Source organism: Columba livia, chromosome 9, assembly GCF_036013475.1.
Source record: "Columba livia isolate bColLiv1 breed racing homer chromosome 9, bColLiv1.pat.W.v2, whole genome shotgun sequence".
In the NCBI taxonomy this organism is placed as follows: Eukaryota; Metazoa; Chordata; class Aves; order Columbiformes; family Columbidae; genus Columba; species Columba livia.
Window position 1 is genome coordinate 24,618,007 of NC_088610.1, and position 26,271 is coordinate 24,644,277.

A 26,271-nucleotide genomic window follows, 5' to 3' on the forward strand; every position below is an offset into this window, starting at 1 on the left:
ACAGTCATTTCAGTGGACAGTTAGACTGGCCAGGAGCCCAGAGCAGAGATCAAAAGCCTTTGGGAGATGGCTCTGTTTTCATTTCAACTCTTTCCCTATCCCTAGTACAGTATTCATCACACCAAATCCCACTCCTCTCTCCCTTTCCCTTCTCAGAAATACAAGCTAAGATGTGGTTCCCACCACTGATGTACTGTACTTCAAAATATAGTCTTGTGCTTTTTAATTTCCCCCCTTGCACCAAATTAAGGTGGATATTTTGAACAAATGTATTGGATTTATTGGCTCTTCCCCTGAGTGAGGTATAATAATTCCACCAGTCCAACCCTATATTTCCTTTACATGGAAATGATTGGATTTATTGCTAGCCATTTTTAGATCATATTAAGTCAAACCGTAACAACTAAGCACCCTTCAGGGCTTACTGCAGATTATAAAATGCTGCTTGAAAAACAGATATGCAAGGGTATGGGAAGCAACAATACAAAGCTTACAACAGATCTTATTTTCAAGAGTCTTGATCCTATTTAAGTAATGTTCTAAGGTGGTCAGGCCAACTTCAGAGAGCTGTTATACTGTTCATGAAACACTGAGTACTAATATTCTTCAAATGTAAAAATACATACACACAGAACATTAATTGGCAAGCACCCGTTAAAGCAAATTTCTTTTAGAGCTACTTACCAAGAACAAAGACCAATGTGACAATTATTACCTTAAAATGATGGCAGGAAGCAAATGAAGCCCGGAAACCTCTACACCCTAACAAACCTTGGCTTGGGAAACGATTCATGCCCATGTTCCTAGGCTGCCCAAAACTGTAATCCTTCTCTAAAAAGGGGCTTGTGTGCTTTCCAACACAGTCGCCACATGGCCCTAGCCAGGCAGCTCAGCCACAGCATTTTGTTAACACGAGCTGCTCTAAAATCTGCTCCACAGTGTGCCCTGAAAGCCAGACCTTGTCTGCCTTGGTGAGGAGATGACTGGTCTTCGTTAGTTTAACAGAAAAAGGCACTGAGAATCCTGGAGAAAGAGGTAACAACTGGAGAGGTCAACTCTAAATGCAACATAACAGATAAATACTACTGCAAATATATAGCAGGTCAGTGAGCTACAGGCAGAACCAATAAGTATTATCAAGAAACTTTTCTAACCATGTGAAATTTCACCTGTGCACAACATTGCAATCCTTCACATTCAACAACAGGCAAAAATCAGCCTAACATGGTGAAGATAATAAAATGTAATACAGAAGCTTATTAGAAAATGAACAAGTCTGTCTCCAGCAGGCCATGACGGGAGCGTGTCAGGAAGCCAAGAACCACCAAGACGCTTTTTTCATTGGGTGCAGCCACTGGGACTTCTGCAGGTTACTTGTTACAATGGCATAACACCAGCACACAGTGATGTTCAAGTGCAACAGCGCTGTAAGAGAGCAGTAGCTGCCCAAGGATGCACTCATGCTTGCTAAGCCTCTAATCCCAGCTTCGATTCCCTTTTCCCTCCATAATCTGTTCAAACACAGCTAGAATTAATCACTGCGTGCAAATTTAAAGTTTGCTTTTCTTCTCTCTGCTTAGGATTTGCCTCAGGTCACATAGGGCTAGCATTGGTGAAGACATGGGCCAGATCCCCTCTGGAGGCTGGCACTGCCGTACTGCACAGTAATGCCCATAGCAATACTACTACTACTACCACTACTACTAATAATATGGCGATAAAAACTGCAGCCTCTGACTCATGGGCCGCTCCTGCCCATTTTCTGGATCCATCTCTGAACAGACCTTACACGCACACCTACAACATCTCTGCCCATGCCTGGTGTAGTAGCCCAGCTCTGCAGTTTGCTCTCACTCACCCCTTCCAGCACACTGCTCCTTCACTCGCTCTTTTTTTGATAACTGATGTGTTGAGAAGCCCTGGCCAGATAACCACGGGCTGGACAGACAATACCTTCTTTTGAATGCTGGCTGTGCTGATAGTTGTCCACATTACAATCCTTGTACCTTTCTCTGGAGTTCAATGGGCATTTTGGCCAGCAGTGCTGCAACTGATTTCCAATTCAGGTCACCTTCACATCACAACGACCATCAGGCTTCAGTCATTAGGTCCACTGGCATTAATGATCCCTTTGTAACTCTTCTAGATGCCATTGCTTTGCACATTCCTTTGTTTGGATTATCTCAAAGCATCCCATGTCTTGTTATTATGGAAAGTCAAGAAACATAACATGAGCAGGGCTCCTAAAAATGAGATTTATGCCCAGCTACACTGTGTAAGCAGAGTTACAGTGCAGAGAAAATTACAAGCAATAAATAAATGTGTATAGAGATAGGGAATGTCTTTTAATACCTATCTGCAAAACAGTCTTTGGAATGCCTAACGAGAAACCTATTTCTGGTCCTCCAAAACCATTTTCTTAAGACTTAATGAGCTCTGTACTTAACAAGGGTTAGTGGGCCACCAAACAGAGTATTTTTCATTTCCATTTCAAAGGATTCCAGCAGAGGCAGATATTTCCAAACATTGCATTTGCAAAATACTGCTCCTATTAAACCTGTAAGACAAACTAATTGCGTCACCCACAACAGAAAAATCTCAACATCATTTGGTATGCCACTGGAAATACAGAGGCACGGTGGGCATCCCTCCAAAGTACACGTTAAACCCACAAATCCTCTTTCACCCCATGAGCTTCTTTATCTGATTCTCTGGGGTCATGTAACACTCCTGGAGCTGACTTTCAAAGAATGGATATAGCTAGGAGTCCACATCGAAGTTTTTTCATCCTTGCCTTCCATGGTCTTACAAAGCAGGGTCATTTGGATGGATTAGGCTAATCTGATAGAACTGCCCACTAAAGTAAAAGCTGATACTCCCACATGATCTGAAAAATACCATCCAGCAAGGTTCATTCCCCATTGCTGACCCTTCTTGCCCAGAAACTGCCCAAGGATAAATGAGCATCTCATCCTCTCACCACTGCCTGCTGAGGCACATCCCCAACTCCACCCACACACCTCCTGGCTCCAGAATAGGACACCCTAACACCCAAGATAGACAAACACCAGAATAAATCATACGCAAACAACAAGGGAAGCACTGCTACCTCTTCACTGGCATACCTGTCACTCAACATCACAGCACATGTCACGGTTAGCAAAAGCCTAAGCGTACTCACTTAAATCAATACACAGGTCAGAAGTACACACTGCGGTCAATAAAGGAGAAGATGTGGATGGAGAAAGCTCATAGATGACAGACAATAAGAGTAAAAGGTGAGAATGCAACATCACACTAATTTCACAACAAAGAGGAGCTAGGTTTTGAGAGATAAAACAGGCAACTAATAAAACCTGACATATTTAAGTTGAAGATATTATCATCACAAACCTAAAGACTCCTCATGCATCAAGAAAATGAGCTTGAAAAAGCAATGACTGGTTGTGCCAGTAATTTATAATCTCTCAGCTGCTGAGATTGTGAACAGTGGCACTTTGTAATCTTATAGGGAAAGCAGCTCTAATGCCATCTGGCCACATATTTCCGGCCAAGATCATTTAGTGGAGCCTGTAATGAAAAAAGTTGCGCATTGTCCTAAAAATCCGAATTATGCCAGCTGTGCCACAGTGTCACTTGCGTTTTCAAGGAGAAGGACAGCTGTCATTCCCTTTCTCTGAAGACAGGAAGAAGATCGCTTTGCTTAAGAGACCTAATTTTTCTTGGATGGCCCTAATTTATCATACCTGTCACTAGGGAAAAAAAAAGGTGAAGTCCCTGTTAACATTTTTTGTTTGATTTTTGCTGACACACACACAGCACTTGGTTTCTATACCCACCTTGCTAAGTTACTGTGAAGAAGGTGATATTTGGACCTTGACTCTAATCTGAACTGAAGCCAGTACAAAGATAGTATGAGCTTTACAAAAATCAGCAGACCTGCCTTGGCATAAAACCAGTTTGAGAAAGGGTGCAGTTAAGCTCATCATCTTCACCTGTCCTAACGAATGAGACATTTCATATTTTAGATATTACCTCAGCGACTTACTGCCAGTTTTAAATTGCTCTGTCATCTCAGATTAGCACTCATCATTCATGCTAATGTAAACTAAATGGTACCTCTCCTGAAATATGGGAAAAAATAAATGGGATTACAACAAGGGTTGCAGGGCATGAAATTTCTAATTTGTGAGCAACTAATTGTTGTAGGTACTTCTTGGTACTCCCATCCACTGAGCCATCAATTTGAATCCGTATATTTGCTATTATGTTATTTTAAGGTCAAATCTTATTTGCCTTAAGCACACAACTACTCCCACTGGCTCCAAGGGGCTATTTGCAACAGCAAACATATAAAACCTCAAATGATAGGCAAAAGAAATACCACCACCAAACTGTCTACAGCAAACCTATGCATTTCCAGGACACAAGGGCTAAGAATGCACCTTCCAACCATGGCCCATCTAGACTCCTCCATCTGCTCACAAAGAAAAGCAGCAGCGGGGAGAATTATAGCCCAATACTCGGTGTGACAGGAAGGAAATAGCATTGGGAAATGCTTATTTTAATGACAGAAAAATATTTGCCAGGCTTGGGCTTAGCAGCAGTAGAAATGTTATTACTTTCCAAGCTGGAAGAGGAAATATTTCAAGGGCTATTTTTTGACACCTTCACTGTGGCTTGATTTCTGCATCTATTAAGAAAAAGTCTATATAGCCTGTGCATTGGATGCTTTGCAAATCTTTGCATACAACTCCATTTTATAAGGATATAGTGTGATAGAATTGTATATAATTTACACCAGGCTGAAAAGCTACCAAAAAATGAACGTATATGAAAACATTAAAGTCGTCTTAGTTTTGTTTCCAGAATTAATGCTAAATTCAATATCTTATTCATTTTATTATTTCTCATAGTATAGGGAAGCAAGGCAGAAGAGTGCTCCATGAAGCACTGCTGTGTAAAGAGGCCCGACTGCATACGGTTTCCTTCACAATGCATAAGTTTGTCAGCCTTATAACTCAAAATATCTTTAAAAAGTTAAGAATATAGAAAGCTTTATTTCTTAGTGATTTGCAGTTTCATCTTCCCAGCATGCTTATGTTGAGTGAAAACCATTTATAAGTACCATCATTGCAAACATTTCAAAGCCTAGGAAATGTCTTTAAATTCTAATTACTGTGCCTGTCTTGGGCCATCCTGAGTCTCTGTCATACTCCCATTGATTTTGGTGGGACTGCAGAGCACTAAGCAACAGCACCGGCGACTACATTAGCTCTGTTATGCTGCCTGAAATTAGACAGAGCAGAACCAATATTTCTGTGCTGTAAAGTTCCAGCAACCCAGACAATCATGGCAAGTGCGGTAAGCGAATGGCTTTGAAGGATGAACATTTACAAATGTGGGACCATCTAGCTCTGGAAATTACCTCTCAGAGTTATGATGATGTACTTTAGTTTCTCCCTCATTATGTGCAGACAAGTTTTCAGTCTAATTTCTGGGTTCAGGGCTTTCTGAAAAGAAATAGTCTTTTATTTTAATTTTGGAATAAATGAGAGAAAAGAAAAATGAGGCAAAGATGTCTACACAAATGCTTCTTAACATAGATATCTCCTGACTATTGCTTATTTCTCAACTGCTCCTCTTTAATAGAGCCAATTTCTGTTTTTACCACATAATGTTATCCTTCTTCAATCCTGCTCCTTCCATGCATAATAAACTGTATTTAAGGCACTTATATGGCTGTTGTTACTAAAGAATGTGTGCACCTTTCTAGTCTATTTATCTTCATAATACCTGTGGGAGCTGGAAAAGTCCTATTACAGTCTCAGGCTCCAAACATCAGGGATATTTAGGGGACTGCCACTGAGATAAATGGGATTAGCTGCCCCATGGCTTTTCTGGCTTGGTCTCTGCTGTGTCCCTAAAAATCAGAGAGGACATCTTAAATGAAGCAGGGAACCATGCTTAAGAGTCTCTACCTAGGCTAGGGGGGGTCATTTCTGGACCAGATTTTTCTTTTTGATTTAGTCTTATCTTGCTAAAGTATGAAGATTTACATAAGGTAAAAATCATGTGCTTCTTCTCTTCTGTCTACATGTATCTGTGTCAAGCTTTAAACTGTTGGCATATGCTGGCTACAACCACTTTGTTATACTCCGGTTTACTTCAGCTCAGTTTTCTCTCAAAAAGCTCAGCGTAAAAGTCTGCAAATAAATACCAAATCTCTTATTTAGCTCTGACTTCTTTCCCTACAGAGCAGCAAATCGACTTTTATTGCCCTTTCCACCTGGCTCTGCTCTCCAGAAGCACTGGTGAGCAGTTGCTTCTGCAAAGTGTGCCCAGGTGAGGGCTGGGCAGCGTCTGTACACACACCCCTGCCAGCACAGACAGCTTATAAAGGAAATTTCCACCTTTCCTGGGGGGTTCCACCAGCTCCCTGCCCAATTCTGAGCAGCAGATGTACAAACCACACAAGCCACCTATCCACATGGCACAACCAGAGCGGTGTAGCTCCTGCCCTCCGCACTTGGGAATTTGGCTAAACATAACCCACTTACCAACACGGATATCTAATTTCGAATGTCAAACTTCCCAAAAGCAAACAGCGAACCGGTCTGACACAAGGCAACTACACAATTTTCATAAAGAAACTAAACCTCACTGTCTCAAAACTGGGCTTTGCACAGGTGCCTTTGGGTGGTCAAAACAAGGTGCTACTCTGGGCCTCCTGCCTTGGGTTGGCCACCACAGACAGCCTGGCCCTGAGACCTACCGTGCCCAGATATTCATCAGGACAGTGTAGGTGGAATATTTTTTCCTACTGCTGCCACAGGAAGATGCGATATTTTTTCCTCCACGGCCACTAAGGAGCCCAGGGTAACCCTGAAATACTGTTCCATCCTAATTGCCACAGGCACGTGCCTCTGAATAAAGAAGAGACGGTATTTTCCACTTCCTCAAAGCAATTACCTCTTAAGATATGCATTAGTTCAATCTTTCCAGGATTTAAATTAAGCCAAGCATTAAATCTTCCAAAGCTAACTACCTGAACATTTTCAACATCTTAAAAACAGACAGTCTTTGATGCTCATTACTTTAAAGCCACAGAATTTTGTCTGGAAATTGACCACTTAAAATCCCTGAAATGGAAGCTAAGAGGAAAAAAAAAAATCTATTTCCAGACTCAAATTAATATTTTATTACTTAGCCCAGATGTGAAAAATGTCTGGAGCCTGTTAGGTGGATTTTTATATTAACTTGAGGTACCCTAGCATGTTAATAACAGGGGGTTTGTATTAGGCTTACAAACACAACAACCACATCTGCACATGTGTTGGGAGTAGGAGGGATGAAGATGAGAGCCCCTTTAGGGATGAAGAACTCCCTCTATAAAGGATTATATTGGGTTTTTGGACTTGCACTGTTCACTTTGTCAAAGACATTAACATACCAGCACGGTCACAATGGTAGTCAGTCCCTCAGGGCATGAACACAAGTCTCGTTCATCAGATCAGCAATTCTTATAAAGAAGAAATTACAAATTGTTCCTTGGATATTTGTTTTGCTAATTTGATGGTGCTGAAAATAATTTTATTCCTAATAGGAGTTCAAAGTATGACTGCTTCCTTGCCCAAATTGCCTGTTTGCAGCAATCTGAAATGCAAGTATTTTATCAGCTTCACTTGACACAGTGCATTTCTATTACTGGAAGAAAAAGAATTTCCAATACCTGATTTCAGGTTCTAAATTGTATCAGTTCATTGTGAATCTCTGGAATTATGGAGAAAATGTACTCTATTTCTAGTTTAACACTGCTACGAAACACCCTAAATCTGCAACTCTACAGATAAATGTCTGAGTTTACATACAAAGAGGACAAAACTCTAGTGAAATAATTAGCAAGATTTACTGCAGTGCTACGACTGCAGGAGAGACTGGAGAAGATTTAAATGTGCTGTTGGTGGCTGCTTGCTTCCTGGGTTGCTTGGGAAGCTTCTGGTGCAGAACACAACAAATATCAAACAGTCCAATTACCGTGATGAAAGCGCTCAGTCAACACCCTGTGACCCATCATGCGGGTCTGGCAGGGAAGCGTTTTATCCATATTGCGGTTTGTGGTTTGCACAGATATCGCCCACTATCTCAAATGCCTGTCCTTTTAAAATATATTGCACAATACAGACGCGCAAGTTTTATGACAGCACAGATTCAAATCATTTTAGTTCTTTTAATGAAAATTAATCACCATATTATTTTCAATAGAAAAAGACTAAACCTAACCCATGCCTGTTGACAGAGTTCTGTGTATCGCTCCCAATGCCTTTAAATGTGCTTTTTGTGTTTGCAAGAGATATCCCTTTTCTCCCTTTGCCTATAGACCCCAGTCTATGCCCTAGATGTCCAAACACAACCACTGCTGACCAGGCTGTTTCCTCCTGCCTGCTGTCTGCCAACATCTCCCTTCTGTGTGCCCAGGAATATGTCTCTGAAGAGCCTCAATGGAAGGTGTGCAACTGTTACTGGTTACAGGTTATTTAAATATTCTCCTGGTGTTAAGCTACCCCGACCTTCAAATCAGAGTCACCTTCCAGAGAAAATCCTCCTGATCTGCAAAGGTGGAGCGCGCAAAGCAGCACAATGCTCAGCCCCGCTGCCCAGGAGGGGCAGCCCCCGAAACCTCAGTCTTTCCAGCTTCTTTACACCTATGTCTCGAGGTGCTTTTTCACATTGTCCACACAGTGCCCACTTCAGCAGCCATGGAACTGTCCCTGCAGCATTTCAACCACCTCTGTATCAAATCCTTGCCATGTGTCACGTTTACTTAATCGTAAGGGTGGCTTTATACTCCATAAGAAGGTCCATGGGACTAGGAGCATGTCTATTCATTTGGGAACAAAGAGCAGAGATAGCAGGGAAAGAGCTGTTGTGAGGACAGACCAGTTTGTTCCAATAGCCTTTTTTTGGTGGTGCTGATCTCTGCCTGTTATAGGGAGAAGTCAAGGATCCCCAGAGGGATGCCTGGCTGTGCCCCTCAGTGCAGGATGAGGCATGAGCTTCCTCCCCATCCCTGTGCCCCACCAGCTCCCACGCTGAAACAGCAGCAGCGGCTGCCAGGATCCCTGCCTGCCTGCACTGCGGTCACCTCACAGCCTTAGCATATTCCTTCTTCAATAGGTCTCACCACAGTGCTCACTGCTGCTCTAACAGAGACATTTATTCCCACAGCTATTGTTTCTGCTGTTACTGTTCACTCAGCAGTTGGGTTTGATGAGATGATTTCTCGGGGTGACTCATATTCCACTCTCTGTTCACCCAGTCACACCCCGGAGGCAGCTGTTATCTGGGCAGCGACGAGGAGGTTCACAGCAAGCAAGGATTTCACATTTCATGGTGGCCACCTCCTCCCTTCCCTTCAGAGATGCACGACCCTCTGCCGTGAACACCACCAGCAAAGGTGTTCCAAGCTGCTTCCAGCTCCTCCGGGAGCATTTCTGGCCTCAGCACCACTGCCCGGAGCACTCCCAGCCCCGAGGCTGCACAGGCAGACCCACCAGCGCTCCGAATGGTCAAGGAAATGGCCCCAAAGAGCGCAGAGAAACCTGCAGCATGCAGCTATCATAAGGAGAGGGCTGAGAGCCTGCAGGCTCACTCTCTGAGCTGACTACAGACTCGAATAACAGATAATCAGATCTTGTAAACTCATTTCCCTTACCTCCACCGACCAATGGTTTCTTTCTCTGTTTTACACACAGCAGACAAGGGCTTGTTCTATTTTCTTTGGCCCCAAGAGATAAAATTTTATATTTGTTACTGTGTATTTAATTTGCTGTGTTTCCTTCAGAATAATACAGTCTGTCACAGCTTTATTCCCCAGTGCAAACCTGAAAATCATTGGGCCGTGTCCTAACCCAGTTACATCAACTTATTCACTGTTAAAACTTGGCTCAGTTTTACAGAAAAAGCTCTTCAGTGAGTCAGCTTCCCAGTAAATCTTTGGGGATGTTAATCCACAGGCGGATCCTACTCTGGTATGATACACGTGTAGTGTTTTCCTTGGCTAGGAATAAAACAGAACCGCTTCAGACATACAGTGCTTCAGCTGTATAAAATGTCTCGATTAGCATTTCTTGTTTTGTTTTCAGAAATAAGAGGAAATAACAATAGACTCCAAATCTCTTATTCACAGCTGAAGCTGGCCCGCCTAATTAAAGGTAATTGTTAGCTTCTTAATAGCTTGGCATTTTCCACTGCACCTTCTAGAGAAGAGAAAAATCCAGACTGAAGAACTATTGAATTGTGAATGTTCATTCAGCATTCTCAATAGGCATTTGCCTCTTCTATTTAAGCCAAAACAGTAAGTAACGTAGGCAGGAAGCATAGTGAGCAATTACTTACTGATGACCAAAGGTAAGAAAGGTCAAACATTTTTTTCCTATGTTGTTCCTATGCATGCAGTGCCCAGAATCTTTTAATTATATTTCATGGTACTCTGAACTTGTACCAGGACATAAAATATATTTATAGCTCACTTAAACTCTTGGTAATGAAACAGTCATCCTACGCAGGACCTCTGCTAATCAGCTGAAGACTTTCTGTGCATTAACTTTAAAAACGCAAAAAAGCACTTGTTCACTCTCTAACAGAAATGCTTATCATAGTTTAAAGGCATCAGTAACAACAAAGCTATTTTTTTTTCCTTAGGTAACAGTTTGAGTCTGTATCAGTTAACCCGTGATGTTTGAACTACAAGAATCCAGTTTCACTGGCAATGCACATTTATTATGACTGTTATTATAGTGCTGTAAGTTCCCAACCACACTGTGCCAAACACCCAAGAAACATATAAGAAAAAGATCACCCCTTTCTAAATCTTTTCCTGTCTAAATATGTCATTTTTTCTCTTTTAGACAACATCAAAAAAGGGGTAATCAAATAAAAGAGGTCTTTAAAGATTTCACTTAATTAATCATACTTGATGCAAATTTCTGATGAGCAGACTGAAAGGCTCCCGGACTGCTCTGCTACTGTACTTATAACCTCACAGCAACTTTACCTTACCTTATGTGTCTTACACAAATCTTCCATGCTGGAGAGCTGCTTTACGGTGAATTTTGGGGAAGAACATCAGCCCAACATTTTGACTGTTTCTAAGGCAGAGGGTGTTGCTGGGGCACTGGGCTTCTGAACCAGCTGCTGCTGATTTGATGTCACAAACCAGAATCTCTGAGGTGACAGTGGGGCCTTACATCAGATATGTAAAGACTGCAGTGAAGACTGTCTTATAATCACAAAGCCAAACATCCCCCTACGTAGCGAAAGGAAAAAATTCAAGTTGCTGGTGAAACCTCAACTCAGCTCCCTGATGTGCGTGCATTATGATATAATCTTTAATTAGCCTATGAGGAAATTAATAATTATGTAGTGAGTGCAGGATTTGGCTGCTGTACAGTAAATAATGCACCATGCTACACAACGAATGATGATGATTCAGCAGACATCATCTATCACATGCCCTGCAAGAGGCCTCTGAAAAAAAAAAATAGTCTAGGATCACATCATTAAAGAATAAATATGAATAGTATATTTGTGCCAGGGACAGAGGCACAAACTCAGGCTGCACAAGAAACCTCAGTTCTAGTCTTTCACCTTCTTGCTTTATCATGGTGGACTATGCAAATATGAAAATAGTGTTTCTTATAAGTTTCGTACAGCAGACGTGGCCAAACAGAAGCTGAACTGTGTACCAGTTCAGGGACCTGACGGTGTCAGGTTGGGCACCATCAGGAAGGCAAAAGTGCTCCCGAGCTTCCCCGCACCCGGCAGGAGCCCCACACAGCGTGAGAGGAGAGCTCACCCGGCTCTGCCCAACCTCGTCCCCTCCACCCGCGGCAGGAACCGCCACCACAGACACAAAAAGCAGAGGACCAGTCAGTGCTCCTGGGCTCTTGACACCAGTCAACACAGTGAGCATTGGAGCAGAAACTGCAACTCTCTGGCGTTATTAATTGGGAGCCAAATTTGGACAGCAAAGATACAGACAAGTCCTTGATTTACAACGCACTAAGACAAACAGGATACTCTGTTTCTGCCCTCAGATGTCACAAGTAAAGCACAAAGCAAACAAATCATAGCTATATATTATTCTTGGCTATTTCCACCTAAGCCTTTGCTTTTCCTACGACCAGGACGGCAGGAGCAGAGCTGCAGGCACAGATGGGCACACCAGAAGAGAGCTGAAATCCTGCTCTCAGGGAAATAAATTCCAGCCATTTCCCCCACGACAAGTTTACTACATGCTGCCGTGCAATACTTTTATTGGCATTCATTAGTCCTTGAGGACCAATTTTTTCATTTTTAGCAGCATTAAAACAGAGGTTGCATTTTACAAGCAAATCACTATACTGCTGGGGCTGTAGGAAGCCGCTCAATTATCTCCAGTGTGTTAAAAGCTGAATCCAGACTCGATATTAATCTTAAATTGTAACAAACATTATTTCCCCAAACCTTGATTAACCGACAGTGTGATCCCCAGCTCACAGCTGTCTCGGGCTTTTAGGGAGAGAGGTTTATTCATTTTTATCATTGCCATGCAGCTTGGGAAGCTGCAGAGCAGAGACAGTCCCCACTGGGCTGCTCAGCAGTGCCTCATGTGCAAAACACCGCTGGAAAGGGAAACCAGAAGATCGAAGCCCTCGGTATTCACAGCAAAGCAGTTCCCCTTTTTGTATCTGATTTCTCCTGCCTTTGGAGCTTCATTTCTGTTTAAGAACAGCTGGAGACCACAATTTAGCATTCACATTTAACTAGATATCTGTGACATTCCCAAGTCAAATTAACAAGCTTGTTACCTTTTGACATGTAAATCTCTTATAATGTTCATCCCCAGTGACACCTATAAAGAACATAGCAACTCCTGAAATTGGGGCTTGTCCCATTTCCACGGAAATACACACGCCTGTCTACACATGTATATTTTTCTATGTATTTGACCCCACTTGCTTAACACCTCCAAAGCCGCTGAATTTCAATCAATTCATACTCTTGACTGTACTGCTTTGAAAAAAATCACCATCCTCATTCTTTGTGTAAGAATGAAAATCCAAGCAATTTTCATGCCTCTCTTAATGGCAATTGTTCCTATTTTGTTTAATTTTGTTTCTGACTATCGTTTGGCAGCTCTTGGAAGCTGAGCCAGGGAAAGAGATTATGGTGGTTGTTTTAAGCAGCAAGTGTAGCGATCAACATGGAAATGTATGGATCCCTCTTGGAGATGTAGAGACAACAAATGGAATACACAGCTCTAGCATCACATGCAAAAAGAAAGCTAAGTAACCGATAAAAAGGTGCTTCAGAGGGAAAAGCTGAATCCTTATTTCTTTTCTCTACTAATGAATGTAGTCTCATTGTTTTCCTCTCTGAGCTCTGTCACGGGCTGCTCTCACACTGGCCTTTAGGTGAAGTGTGTGCTCCCTTGGCTAAGCAACGTGGAACAACTTTCTGCAAATGACTGATCCTGGTGGGAAAGCAGTGGATTGGGAGTATTACTAAAGTGAAATCTTTACAGACCCTCAACAACACTACCATTTTCACATGTCCTCTCCTAAAGAAGGCAATCTAGCTAAAGCAAAATTCGTAGTGTATCCTACCCCTGACGTCAGGGACTCAAGGCACCTGATGTTGGACTCATGTTTTGCAGAATCGGATTCTGTGAAACCCAGGTTTTCTAATTTCCATTTCTCTTCACAGTGAAACAAATCCAGCTCATTGATGCCTTGGCCAAATCTGCAGGTTTAATGAGAATGACTTAACACTGCCTGGTTTCTTCAGAAGTAGCTATGAACTATAAATGAGGATTTTCTTTCCCTCTAACCTGGCTAATTTCAGAAAACATAAGGAATGGAATGAAAACACCCTGACACAGCCTGGAAGGGAAGTGAGGTATTGGAAAAAGCTCTGCACATATTACACCATGTTAACTGTGCTTTTAAATTCAAGAAGCTATGTTGGTCTGAATGGAGGAAATAAGAATGAGACAAGGAGGGGGAGAAGTGAAGCATCCTTAAGCAGCCTTGGCAAATATAAAGCTGAAATGCTCATCAGCAACAGCATTCAATCTGTTTCTACCCCAAAGAGGGATTATCCTTCATTCTTCCTGTAGACAGATCAATTCTCAGCCTTGTTTTCATAGGCACAGAGTGTCTTTAAGCTCCCACTAGTACCACTGGTACTCAAGCTACACTCTAAAAATCAGCCCAAGTCCCCTAATCAAACAGGTTGCCAAAAACCTCTGTTACATCCTTGCCCTCATTTATGTAAGCTGGTTCAAGACGTATTTCACAGATTTGATCATTACTTCCACTTTGGAAGTGGCATTGCACAAAAGTCCAGTCACACCAATGACCCAAGGAGCATTTAGAGCCAGTGCCTACTCCCTCTTTGGTGGGGGACACAGAGAACAAACGCATCAAATGGTCTTAGGTGATAAACGCCTCTAAGATAAGGGATGACATGACATGTTTTTCTTTTACCAGAAGAGGATAACTGCATTTTATGGACTAAAGGGTCTTTTGGTACTCCTGCACCTTACCCAAAGCCAAGGGACTTGAGCTCTGTTCCCACCCCAAGCAGAAACTTACCGTATGACCTTCCACTCACCTCTTCCCTCCACAGTCAGCTCACTCAAACATGGGGTTTTGTTTGTTTGGGGGGGTTTGTTTGTTTTTAAAACAAAGTCTTTGGACCACAGGTTGTGTGTGGGACAGGCAGGATGCCTCACAGTGCAGTACAGTAACAAGAAGCTTCTTGGCTCTATGGATGTGCTACTTTGATGCCAATAAGTAATAAAGCAGAATCAACAGTTTGCTGCAAGCGTTTCTGGTGAGAGAGAACAAAGTACTTCTCTCATCTCAAATGAGAACAGGTATCTTGAAGAACTCAAAGTAACACAACATCCTATGTCAGGACATGCCACATATTTCAGTCGCATATTTTCAAGTTTATTGTGTATGCTGATCTGGAAGTGGGGACCACAGCTTGCCTCTGGAGCGCTCGATGTCCCAAATTACCACAGCACCGCCAAGCTGGGGGAGAATTGTCAACCCAAGAGCTAATTCAGAGCACCTTCATTTCTTTGCAATAAGAGTAGCCCAGGAAATCCTGATATTTTCCTCTTATGAGAAACAGAGAGCATCAGGGATCTGAAGAGTGAAAACTGCTTCATGTGGAAACTAGAAAACTAGCTGGAAGACGGCTGAGCATAAACTGTTTTAAGGCACAGGCTCTTCTGCAGAGCCAAGCAGAAAAACCTCAGCTGTTTATCTCCTGTTTCACTGCTCCGACCTCCATCCAGCCATTCGAGTGTAATGCTGCTTCAGTCACTGAAGGCCACATCCCGAGCCTGCAATAAAAGCTTGGCTGCTTGGCTGCTTACTCTGGGAAATCAGAGCTTTTCAAAGAGATTCGTGCCTTGATTCCTGAATGTTAAAATAAATTCTGCTGGCGCTTTCTTCTGAAATGACTATCTGGACATCACTAATTTATTGCAAAATACACCTGTGCCATCCACTATCTTGGAAGAGCAGGTGCTTTCTTTTATGTCCCCAAGCAGATGCACATTTCACTGTTCCATGAGCACTCAGAGGCAGCTTTTTTTGGAGTGTGTGACAAAACATGGTGACAGCTGCTGAAACTGAGATGCGTGATCTAACTTTTCTACCTAATGAGACTTCTGCAGGCATGAAGCTGCTCATCTCTTTGGGGTGTGCAAGCCCTTGCAGGAGGCACGCCAGTGCAGTGCTCTCATCCCAGCCACTGCCTGTTGTTCTCTTTTCTTTCTATAAAAGAGAATATTGTGCCTAAGCCATCTGTTAAGCAAAGTTCTGCACGTACATTGCAATATACCCTGCAGCACACAGTGGAGCCTTGCAGATTAAATGTGAAGAGAAGTGGCTTTAAGGGGAGAGAAAACTCAGGTGCTGGAGCTGTTACAGGTGAGCCTAAGCGTTTGCTTCCCCGAGGCAGGTACCTGTCAGGATTAATCTTGCTGAGCCCAGGAATGCGCCTCAGTAGGCGCCGCGCCCCATTCCAGGAAACCATAAATACCAAATGAGATGCTCAGTACCACACATGAAAGTGTCCTCTTTCTGCAGAGAATGATTGTGGGGGAGTGATGGCCAGACTAGCATCAATCCTGCCTTGTGCGGGGGTTTCCTTAAGGTAGTCCCTTGGGAGAAACAAGGAAGGAGAGTGTGGGTGCTTGCTGCCTTCCTCCTCAGGAGGCCTCCAAGGGAACCCCCTTATTTGCTTCTCCATCCTAGATCTGCCTGGGGACCTGCTTTTTTATTTGCAGTTCAAAGGTTGTTTTCCCTCTTCCCAAACCCAACCCTAATCAGAATCATCTTCGATAGCCTATCTTTGCAAATACTTCTGATAATGACAAAGCTGGGGAAGAATGGGTCATCTTCTGAATGATGCTGCCGAAGCACCATGCAGGAGGGGACACAAAACAACGGTGCTTTGAGTGGAGCAGCTTTGCCAAACAGGGTACCCCAGCCTTTCAGAGAAATGCTGATGAACACTTATTTAGCAAAAGTGATTGACTCTTGGGTTTCTTTTCCTCCTGTTTCCTTGCCATCTCACTAGGAAAAGTCATAATTTTCACAAAGACCGTTATGCTTCCTGCTTATCTCAAAGACCTTCCTCTTCTTAATTCTCCTCTCCTCAATTTCCCTGACTTTGCAAACATTTTCCTTGAGACCTGAAGTGTTTTAGGTCTGTTTATACGTTTCAGTTCAGAGAAGATGCCTGTGCACAGGCACTGCTTGATATTAAATGTTCAGTTACGAGACCAGCAGAAGGCCAATGCAGGACTGATGTTTGGAAAGGCAAACATCAGGTGAGCTGTGGAAGTCATCCCGATGTCCCCACCAGGCACCTGGAGGGACAGCTGAGCCTGCCGCCCTGCGGGGTGCTGGGACCTGCTGCCACCTCCCATCTGCTTGAGGACACCCTGGAGGTCAGCACTGACACGTAGAGCTGAGCCCACGGCCAAGGCCACCAACTGAGGCCACACACCACAATTTCAGGGGCAGAGCACCAGAGCATGGAGTTACCACAAAAAGAGCATATTCAGCTAATTAGGGGCTTCTGGATCCAAACCCGAATGCTTGGCTCCAGGGAGCAGCTGTTGTCAGGCGCAGGAGGAGGCAGCCAGCTCGCCCAGCGCAGGCCGTCACTGCCGGAGTGCTCCTTTCCACAACCTTTGGAACAAAGGAAGCAATTTCGAAACACACCACCTTTTCCATACTTTGAGGCATAAGCAGCCTTTGGAAGATTTCTCTCCTGCTTCTATATAAACCTGGTATCTTTTAGACAGGACCTCGCTGAACTCAAACCAGGCATGGAGCACCCACAGCTGCAAGTGGTGGCAGCAGGAGGCTGGAAGAGCACAGCGGTTGTGTTGGGACTGCATGTTCGGGGACACAGGCACTGCCATCCCCATGGCCCAGTTATTCGTTGCTCTGGTCTTGTGTCAATCCTTTTCAGCACAGAGTAGTCCTGCATCTCTCAGAACACATCTTTTGGTACGTAGGCCACCAAATTCCGGTACCTTAAAATTCCAGGCTGGCAGGGCTTGGTTCATGTTATCAACTGAGAAAGCACCTGCAAAATTTAGAGTCAGGTCTGGATTTTGTAGTCCAGGTTTAAAGTCAGCAGAGTGGGACAGAGCTCTGCCTGCTGGCCTTACTTGACACCCTCCTGATCAGCTTCCTTGAGCATCCACAATATATAAAAATGAATATATGTATATATGCTGTAATTAAATATATGTATATATGCTGCTCTCCCAAAACTCTCCTTTCAGGGGCTGGAACTGTAGATACTATGGGTTAAACAAGTCAGTTGCTCTGACAAAGCACATTTGGTTGAATTTTAAATAAGAGGCCTTTAGAAATCTCTAAAATTTTAAGCATCAGTGTTTAGCAGCTTCCAGGACGTTCCCCACCTTGTAACATTTAAAAAAAATGATTCATCTTCCTAAGAAATACGTAACTGTCTAGAACTAACTCTCAAATGTTAATTATCTGCGTTTCTGTCTGTGTTTCAGCATATGCGATTTCCAGCTACCAACACTGGATATTATGAAAGCTTTTACAGGACATCAACTTTCCAATGAGCAGTCACCTAAAAATACATAATTTTTAATCCACATTTGATCTCCATATCTTAAAAATCCCAGAATTTATGAGAACTACAAACCTTTTTTAGACTGTGCAGTGTGGAATAAAAGCCAAGATTTTTTGTTCGGCTTGTTGATATTTCCTGAAAACATGAAACAATCCTGAAAGGACAGATTTCCTGGCTCACAGCTAAAGGTCAGCAGTCACACAGGGAGCGCTTGCTAAGTGCACCAAAATGATTGGGAAGGAAAGACTGGCACATCATCACGGTATTATCGAAAAGTGATTTAAGTGGGGAAGAAGGGAGAATAGAGACAGACAGACAAGGATTAGACTCCCAACAAGTGAGCTTTCAGCAAGATTAGAAAAACAGCCTTGTTCCTTGCTGCTGGCAGCCCCTCGCTGTCACTCTGAGCACCGCTCGCCCTTGCTCCATCTTTCCGTCCCCTCAGGCAGCCCTGCAGCCCCACAGCCCGTGCTGCCAGCACTGGCCCCCAACGTGACTCTTCCCACCAGGCACCGCAAATCCCCGCTCTGGCCTTGCCCACATGGGCCGGAGCTGTTTCCAGGCTCATCTCTGTAACAGATTACAGAGCCACAAGTTTCATAGGGAAGGACAGGAGTTCAAAATTCGAAGCTTGCTCTCCGGACAATTAAAGAACCAAAGCACTTTCCGGCTGACTCCTGTCTTGCAGCCGGCAGAGGGGGCAGCAAGCAGCGCTCGACTGTTTCCTGAAACATCTTCTTGAACATAGCTCCTTGTCAAACTACTTGATTTTATAATAACAGATACTGAATATTTCCCATCCACTGAGATGACACCAGCTTGAAAACAAGCACATTCTACAATTAAAACCTCTGAGGCACACATAATGTTCGTAGCATCTTTAAATAATATTTAGTACCAGTTTCAACAGAGACTGTCACAGCTGCCTCCCGGGCTCCCAGTCTTGTTTTCATTTTTATTATTCACATTTTTCTTTCAAAGTATGGGTTATGTACAATTTTCCACGCAAATAAATGGTGACCAAAACCAACCTAGCAGCCTCCAGTCCCTGCTACGGGCTGCACACCCAGGTAACTACACCCTCTCCCTGTCTGACCAAGAGCCCTGGGACACCAGAATTAACAAAGAATCTGTGAGTATAATCCTGATAATGAAATGCCACTACTCTGACCTCAACATCCTCCCTAACGCTGACTTATCGAAAGCATATGCTACCATCATTCATGGTCTGTGGTTTTTTTCTTTTTTTTTTTTTTAATTAAAACCAATTGGTTGTAGAGGAAAACATTACCTTTTTAGCTAAAAGGTTAACAGCAGGCCAGTGACCAAAAGCCAATGTACAGCTTGGATCTGATGCCCCCCAAACCTACTACCTATAGTAAACTAAAGGAAAACAATAAGCAGCTAAGCAATACTGCAGACTGTTTAAATTTAGCCCTGGCAGACCCTGGAGGAAGGGCAGCCTGGAGGCACATGCCCTCTGCTACGCAGAGAGCACTCAAACCATAGGATACTATTCCACATGCAGCATTTTTTAATATATGTCTATGCCTACTGTATGTCATCAGTATTTCATATTTTATGTAAAAATACTTTGTATGAGATAAAGGTCACTATGCTCTTGGCCACAAAGTGTCTGCCCCAAAAGCCGCCAGTGAGATTGAAAGAACGGATCATAATTCCTTGCAGTGGGACAAAGTTGTAGCTCAGGATAGAGGCGCTCTGACAATTTAGGGCTTTACATACCACAACCTGCAAGGGTGAATTATTCTCTGAAGCAAAATGACAAATACTAGGAGGGAGAATATTACTTCAGAGGCAGACTGCTGTAGCCTTGCTATTTTCTAGCTGGAGCTTCAGGGCAATTTGCAAGTAGAGACTATTGCCATGATCAGTGGTGAGATTACAGATGCAAGATTTGCTGTGATGAATCTAAGAAAGACAGCTCCGGGCTTAGAGTTCAATGTGCCACACCTGCTAGCGGAGAATATATGAATAATCTGATCTCCAGGCTACAAATACTATGAGAAAGGGTTGCACATCCGTATCCAATGGAGCCTCCCCCCGCTATATCATCCTGCGGCCAAACAAAAATTACTAATATGAAGATAAGCTGTGCATCAATACCTCCGCAACCCCCAAACCTGCACTCTACGCTGCCACTTAGGAAATCCAGCAAAAGCAGGCATCCAGTGCCAGAAAGGCTAGAACTCTTCAATCTAACATGAAAAAACTCTTTTACTAAACTGCTCTCAACAGCACTACCTGAAAAAGTCTTGTTAACTGTGCGAATAATAACATTAACCAGAAGACTGGGTGGTTTATATGGCATTGCTTCAGCAGCTAAAGTGATTCCATTGCCCCATCAACAGAACACCCTCCATTTTAAACCATCTATGTAGTAGCTAAAAAAAAATAAAATACTGCTTATAGGTGAAGTCATGCTTGAAACTCAGACACGGTATGATGAATTATTTTTCTTTAAATCATGTCTTACATAAATTATAAACCCCATATTGATTGCAAGGGTAGTTAAGCAAACTAAAAAGGTATAAATGGGAGCAGGAGACATCTTCCTGGCCTTCTGGGCTCAAGTGAGGTTATTCCCACTGCAAAACAGCAATAATCTGTGCATTATGGTTTGTTAAAGCAATATGTTGCTTATTGAACATTTTGTTTGATGCTTAAAAGAAAGTTGGGTATGCACCACAGAAGTAAAGCTCTGTTTTTGTAAGATGCTAGGGAACACAAAAATATAAAAAAAGAAAAGAGGAAAGTGCTTACAGCTCTAACTGGGATCTCAACACAAGCATCCTCCTTTCATGTGCTTGGTTTTGCTTAATATTATTATTATTGCTGTTATCATTATTAAACCACCAAAACATCACACTCATACTAAACCATTTCTTCACTAGGAAACTTCTGCTCATCGATATAATCCTCAAAGCTTCCATCAGAGTTTGCAGTCTCTTGCATGACAGATGTAGAACTATGTTCTTTTGAGCATTTGTGGCAAAAATAAAGAGCAGTCAGTGCTGCAATGGGCAGCAGAGGGAGGGGTTGTTTTGCATTAATTCCAGGGGCCAGCGGGTGCACTCAGTGGCGGCTACATCAGGTCCCATTCAGACGTCAGCCTGAGCAACCTGCATTGTAAGGCTCTTCTGAAAATTCTGGCTACCACTTTTTAAGGCAGGTGAAAATCAATTAATTTTGAGCTCTTAAAAGAGTATCTTCACTGTGGTCAACCCTGGCCACACAGTTACAATGCATTTTGCAGAGATGCACTGCCTTTTCTTTCTATTCAGTGTATAAGCACTTAATCTTGGTTATCAGCTACCTGAAGGTCAGGCTTATTTCTTTAGATCTATTATTTACTGCTTGAAATGCCCAGTTCCACCCTTCTGGCTATTATAGCTTCTTTCCCCAAGTCCCATTCTTTTCACAATAACTCCATATGATGACTGTTGATAAAGTTAGGAGGACTGTGATTCTAAGTGTCTGACCTTCTTCAAAATCTGATAATGGATACAGTTTCTGAATCATAGGTCACCTCAATTTTGCCAATAAACCATTTATTTCCAGTAGCCTTCAGACATTGAGGCTTACTGTGCTCTGCAAAATGGATTCTTCAGGGAACAATAAAAGTAAGAGAGCCACCCTTAGCCTCTGCTTGGCATTTTAGGAGGGATACTGTACTTTGGAGAGCATGTTTGTCCACAATATCTTATGCACCACAGTCTGTAAAACCTTTACTGTTGTCCAACACTTTCTGATGTTTGTATGAAGCTGAAAGCTACAAGCATCTAATGTGAACTAACCTCCTTTTCATTTGCAATCCACACAGAACGGACAAGAAAAATCCAGACTCCATAAACCCTCCCCACCTACTGGGGGCTACCCAGTCACCTTCACCATATTCTACAACTTACAGCTCTGGGCATAATGCCAAGTTTTACATCACTACCTCAAATGTTATGCTGCTGTGGTAAGACCAGATTACGCCATGCTTGTAAAAGCTCTGTCGGTGCCAAGGTACACAATTTGTTGGTACAAGTGCCTGCCAGCCTCCTGCAATGGCTTCACTGAAACTGAGGTCTCAAAACTACTTGGTTTTGCAAAAATACTGCCAGAGGTACAATTCCTATTGAAGCTCAACATTTCATGCAAACTATGGAGCAAGATGCAGAGGAAGGTGCGTTGAACACGAACCCCTGCCTCAAATAGTGCTTGGAAAATTTAGCAGTGACTGGACCCTGAGCAGGTGGGAACCGAGCAGGTTTTACTTACTGTCAAAGCTTCTGTGCTGCGCTGTTAGGGTCATCTGCACAGAGCGACCAGTCTCTTTCATCATGGCTTCAAATTCACTTCGGCTTTTGTTTGCAAAGTTCTCCTCCATCTCGCTGGTGCAGCAGGTATAGCCTTGTGGGCAGATTCGCAGGTGCTCCCCTAAAAATGTAGAGAGAGAAAATGTAGTTAAATGGCCAGGTCTGGAAACAGAAAGATTTCATCCCAGACAACCTCAGCCTAAAAATATTCCAACTCCCTAGTAATTTGTATCTGAACCAGGCTTTACGTGTTTACTCCTAATTTGAATTATCCTGCATCTGTATAGTGGTTGGTGTGAATGCAGGTACAAATTTTTCTCACTGCTGACTGTGAGGGAAGGAAAAGTGAAGGAGATTAAATTCATACATGGGGCATGGATAAGGGAAATAAGTGTCTCCTGCTCAAAGTCTGCCTTAGAATACAGCTCTGCTTAGAATCCCAGAAGACATGGAAGTCTCTGATTAAATGACATAGTAATTGTCCTAATTAGACTTAACATGTGTGTTAAAACAACTGTTTGAAACTACTTTGTCAAGGAAAAAAAAACAACAACCCTGACATGCTTCTCCTACTTCCAAACCAACCCTCCAAAAAACCTATCCCGAGAAGGTATTTCCATAACCAGAGAGGTGAGAGTAGGGAGCAGTTTTCAAAAGACAGAGACGTGCTGAATGCCAGTGGAATTTGGGTGACTAATTCAATTCCCCTACAAGCATTTTGAAATCTGCCCATTTACTATTTTCTCAATGAAAAATTTAGCTCCCAGAAAGAGACACCATCACCCAAAAAAGAGTTGCTATGACAATCCCTGACTGAATATACCCTTTGCTATAGGAAAGGACAAGAAGGTAACCGGACTCAGCAGTTAAATTGAAAAATTCTTCAGTATGGAAGCTTCTTCTGCCCTCTGCAACCTCTATTATGGAGAAACAAGCATTTGCATAGGCAGTCACAAACATTTTAAAAATAATTGCTAAAGTTCTTATGAGTTATTACAAACAAACACACATCCACCTGCAAACACACCCTACATTTCTCCTTACCCAGCAATAAGTATTCATTTGAATAAAATGAAACATCAGGGTTATTTTTTTTTAAAGAATAATAATACTGCTACTAAAAAAAAACCTTATTCCAAGTATGCACTGCGATAAGCCAATTACAAAGACGTTACTGTGCTTAACATAATGTGATTGGGGTTGCCAATGATTTTGCTGGCAGTTTTACAGGACTGCTGTCTTAATGTCATTGCTCAGCTGAACCATATATTTAAAATTGTGTTTTATCTTGTGTGTCTTGACAGCTCCAAATCCCGAACCTTCACAGTTCTCTAGTTTCCCATTAAAGTCTTTAGCTATTTCTAACGCAGAGCCCTTAGCAAATGGGTGCCTAAGGGTAAAGGGTCTTTGGAACTGGGCATGTGTCCTATCCTTGTGTCATTAGTAGCCTGAGAGCACAGGAAAAACCATAAAAGGAACAGGAAAAGCAGCAACTTGCTTCAATAAAAAAACTAGGAGTCAAATATAAACATCATGTGGCCCAATGCTTGCCACACCAAATGTAATTTAAGTTACAGTGCTTGTCTAAGCCTTTCCTTCCTTCATAAACTAGATTGTTGCAATTCATCCCCTGAACCCGTTTCTGTGAAGTTGCATTTGTACAAGAAAGTCATCATGAGGATTGCTGACATGTGACAGCCAGGCAGAAAATGGGAGCTGCAATTTTTTGACAAGACACAGCTTTGTTTCCTGTCATGGCAAATTAAAAACTTTCTGCTTGTCCAGCCCCTTCTGTCTGATTTCTGCTGCCACAGGATTTCCAATGAGGATCGAAGTTTTGTTGACTGTTTTACTTCGGTACATGTCCTTCTATGCTGCTCGTGGTGCCCCTAGGACAACGTGAGGCATTTTCAGTGCCTGGCCTCTCTAGAACACCCATAAACAAGGACATGGATCCCAAAGGCTGACTTTACCACCACCAACTCAGTTGATAATAAATTTTGTAGATGAAGTCCTGGTCCTGCGAGTCCTTGCACTCAATAGCACCCAAAAGCAGGAGCATTCCTGCCACTTCTCCATGCACCGTTACCCACCAGGGCTTGCAGGTTCAACCTAAGCCATTAACAACCCTTTACTAATCCCTTGCTTTGGCAAAACAAGATAAAGCAGTGGGAACCCACCACCTGGGGAACTCCCATCTCCTGGTCTGCTGTCAGTAAGCAGGGCCTGGCTGTGCCATGTCCTCCTACCCACTCAGACAGGAAACCTGCCCCAAACTAGGGAAAGCAAACATGGCCACTAAGGCAAGGAGACACCGACCTGTTCATCAAAGCTGCCGGTTTAGCGGCTTTAGAAACAAAAGAAGAGGGGAAAGTGTGGGACTGCCTCCAGGGAAAAAGAGGGCCTGCCCCCAGGAGGAAGATGGAGGGGGAGGAAGAGCCCTGCGTTGCAACGAGGAGCAGCAGAAGTGTGAGGCGTGCTAATTAAAATGTGACATGACCAGACAAAAACCTCCACGCTCCCACCCCAGGCAAAGCAGAACACGTTTCAGCAGGATGGCATCAGGCCAACACCTTGCTGTGCTCGCAGAGCTTCAAATGACCTCCAGCCAGCCAGCAGCACCAAAGAGGGGGAAAGGGACAGAGGATAAAAGACAGAAAAAGCAAGGGAAAAGTCACACCTGTAACTAAAATTGCTTAATTTTACACAACTTTGTGAATTTAATATAGATTTTTTTTTTTTTAAATGCTTGAACTCAAAGCATTTTCAATCCCTTCTGAAGCAACGTTTATCTTAGCTTTCTGCAGGCATTTCTATGGTACTCAGCACCACAGCACTTTATCCCAGCGGGAAGCAAAGTTTTTATCATTTGTCTTTGTAATTCAAACTCAGTGTACACAACACAGTCTTACAGCACTACAAAAATGCTTTGCTTTCTTTGCTTTTTAACCTGACCCACCCTGAAAACATTCACCATTACTTTTTATCATGTTTTTAATTTACTCCAAAATAAACACACTCTTAGACCGTATTTTTGCTCTCCTTATATTTCAAAGTTCATTTGTTTGCTAACTTGCTGTTATGTCATTGCTGAAGCTGTACTATAAATATCTCTGGGTTCACTTGGCAGGAGATTATCTGCAGATACCTCTGGAGAGCTAGAGGTGTTTTACGAGGAGTAAATCTGCAAAGATACAGTGTGCGTTCTCCTCTCCACCGCCGCATCAGAGAAATCTCCCCTTGTATGCAGCTGACACGTTGCTAACTGCTGGCTTGAGCACGCATGTTCCCGGCCCTTGGAAGAGCTTTACAGAAAGCAAGTGAGCACGGCAGAAGCCAGACCAGCAGCAAGCAGAGGGCTGCTCCAAATCTCCTTGAAGGTAATGGACACGCTCCCTGTGACTCAGGCCAGCTCTGGGCCAGGCCCAAAGAGAACTGCACTATCCCATGTGAGTCTGTAACTTAAGCTCAGCCATCTGTCCCCAGCTCTCGACTCTCAAACCTCCAGCTGAGCAGGTCTGACTGTGGAGCTTGGAGGTACCCAGGGTGCATTCGATGGCTTAGTTAATAGTAGCTCCATGCTGCCCTAAGCACTCTGCAGTTAAGACATATTTGTAAGTAAGAGAAGATGCACTTTGTGATTCTCCGCTTCCCTTCAGAAAACTATCGGCTTGCTCCAAAGCCTTTGACAGCCAACATGTGGGGTTTGATCTAGGTCTCCCTGGAGGAGCCGGCTCTCCTGCAAAAGCTGCTGCAG

The 26,271-nt window shown here is 43.1% G+C and overlaps 1 protein-coding gene across 1 annotated transcript in view; it reads right to left on the reverse strand.

The window, feature by feature from the left end:
• The window catches only part of GPC1 (glypican 1), a 203,132-nt gene that overhangs the window by 81,167 nt on the left and 95,694 nt on the right, over positions 1-26,271 (reverse strand). The window contains exon 2 of the mRNA XM_065074306.1: positions 22,477-22,635. Coding sequence (XP_064930378.1) covers positions 22,477-22,635 — 159 coding nt within the window. The remainder of the gene's footprint in view (positions 1-22,476; positions 22,636-26,271) is intronic.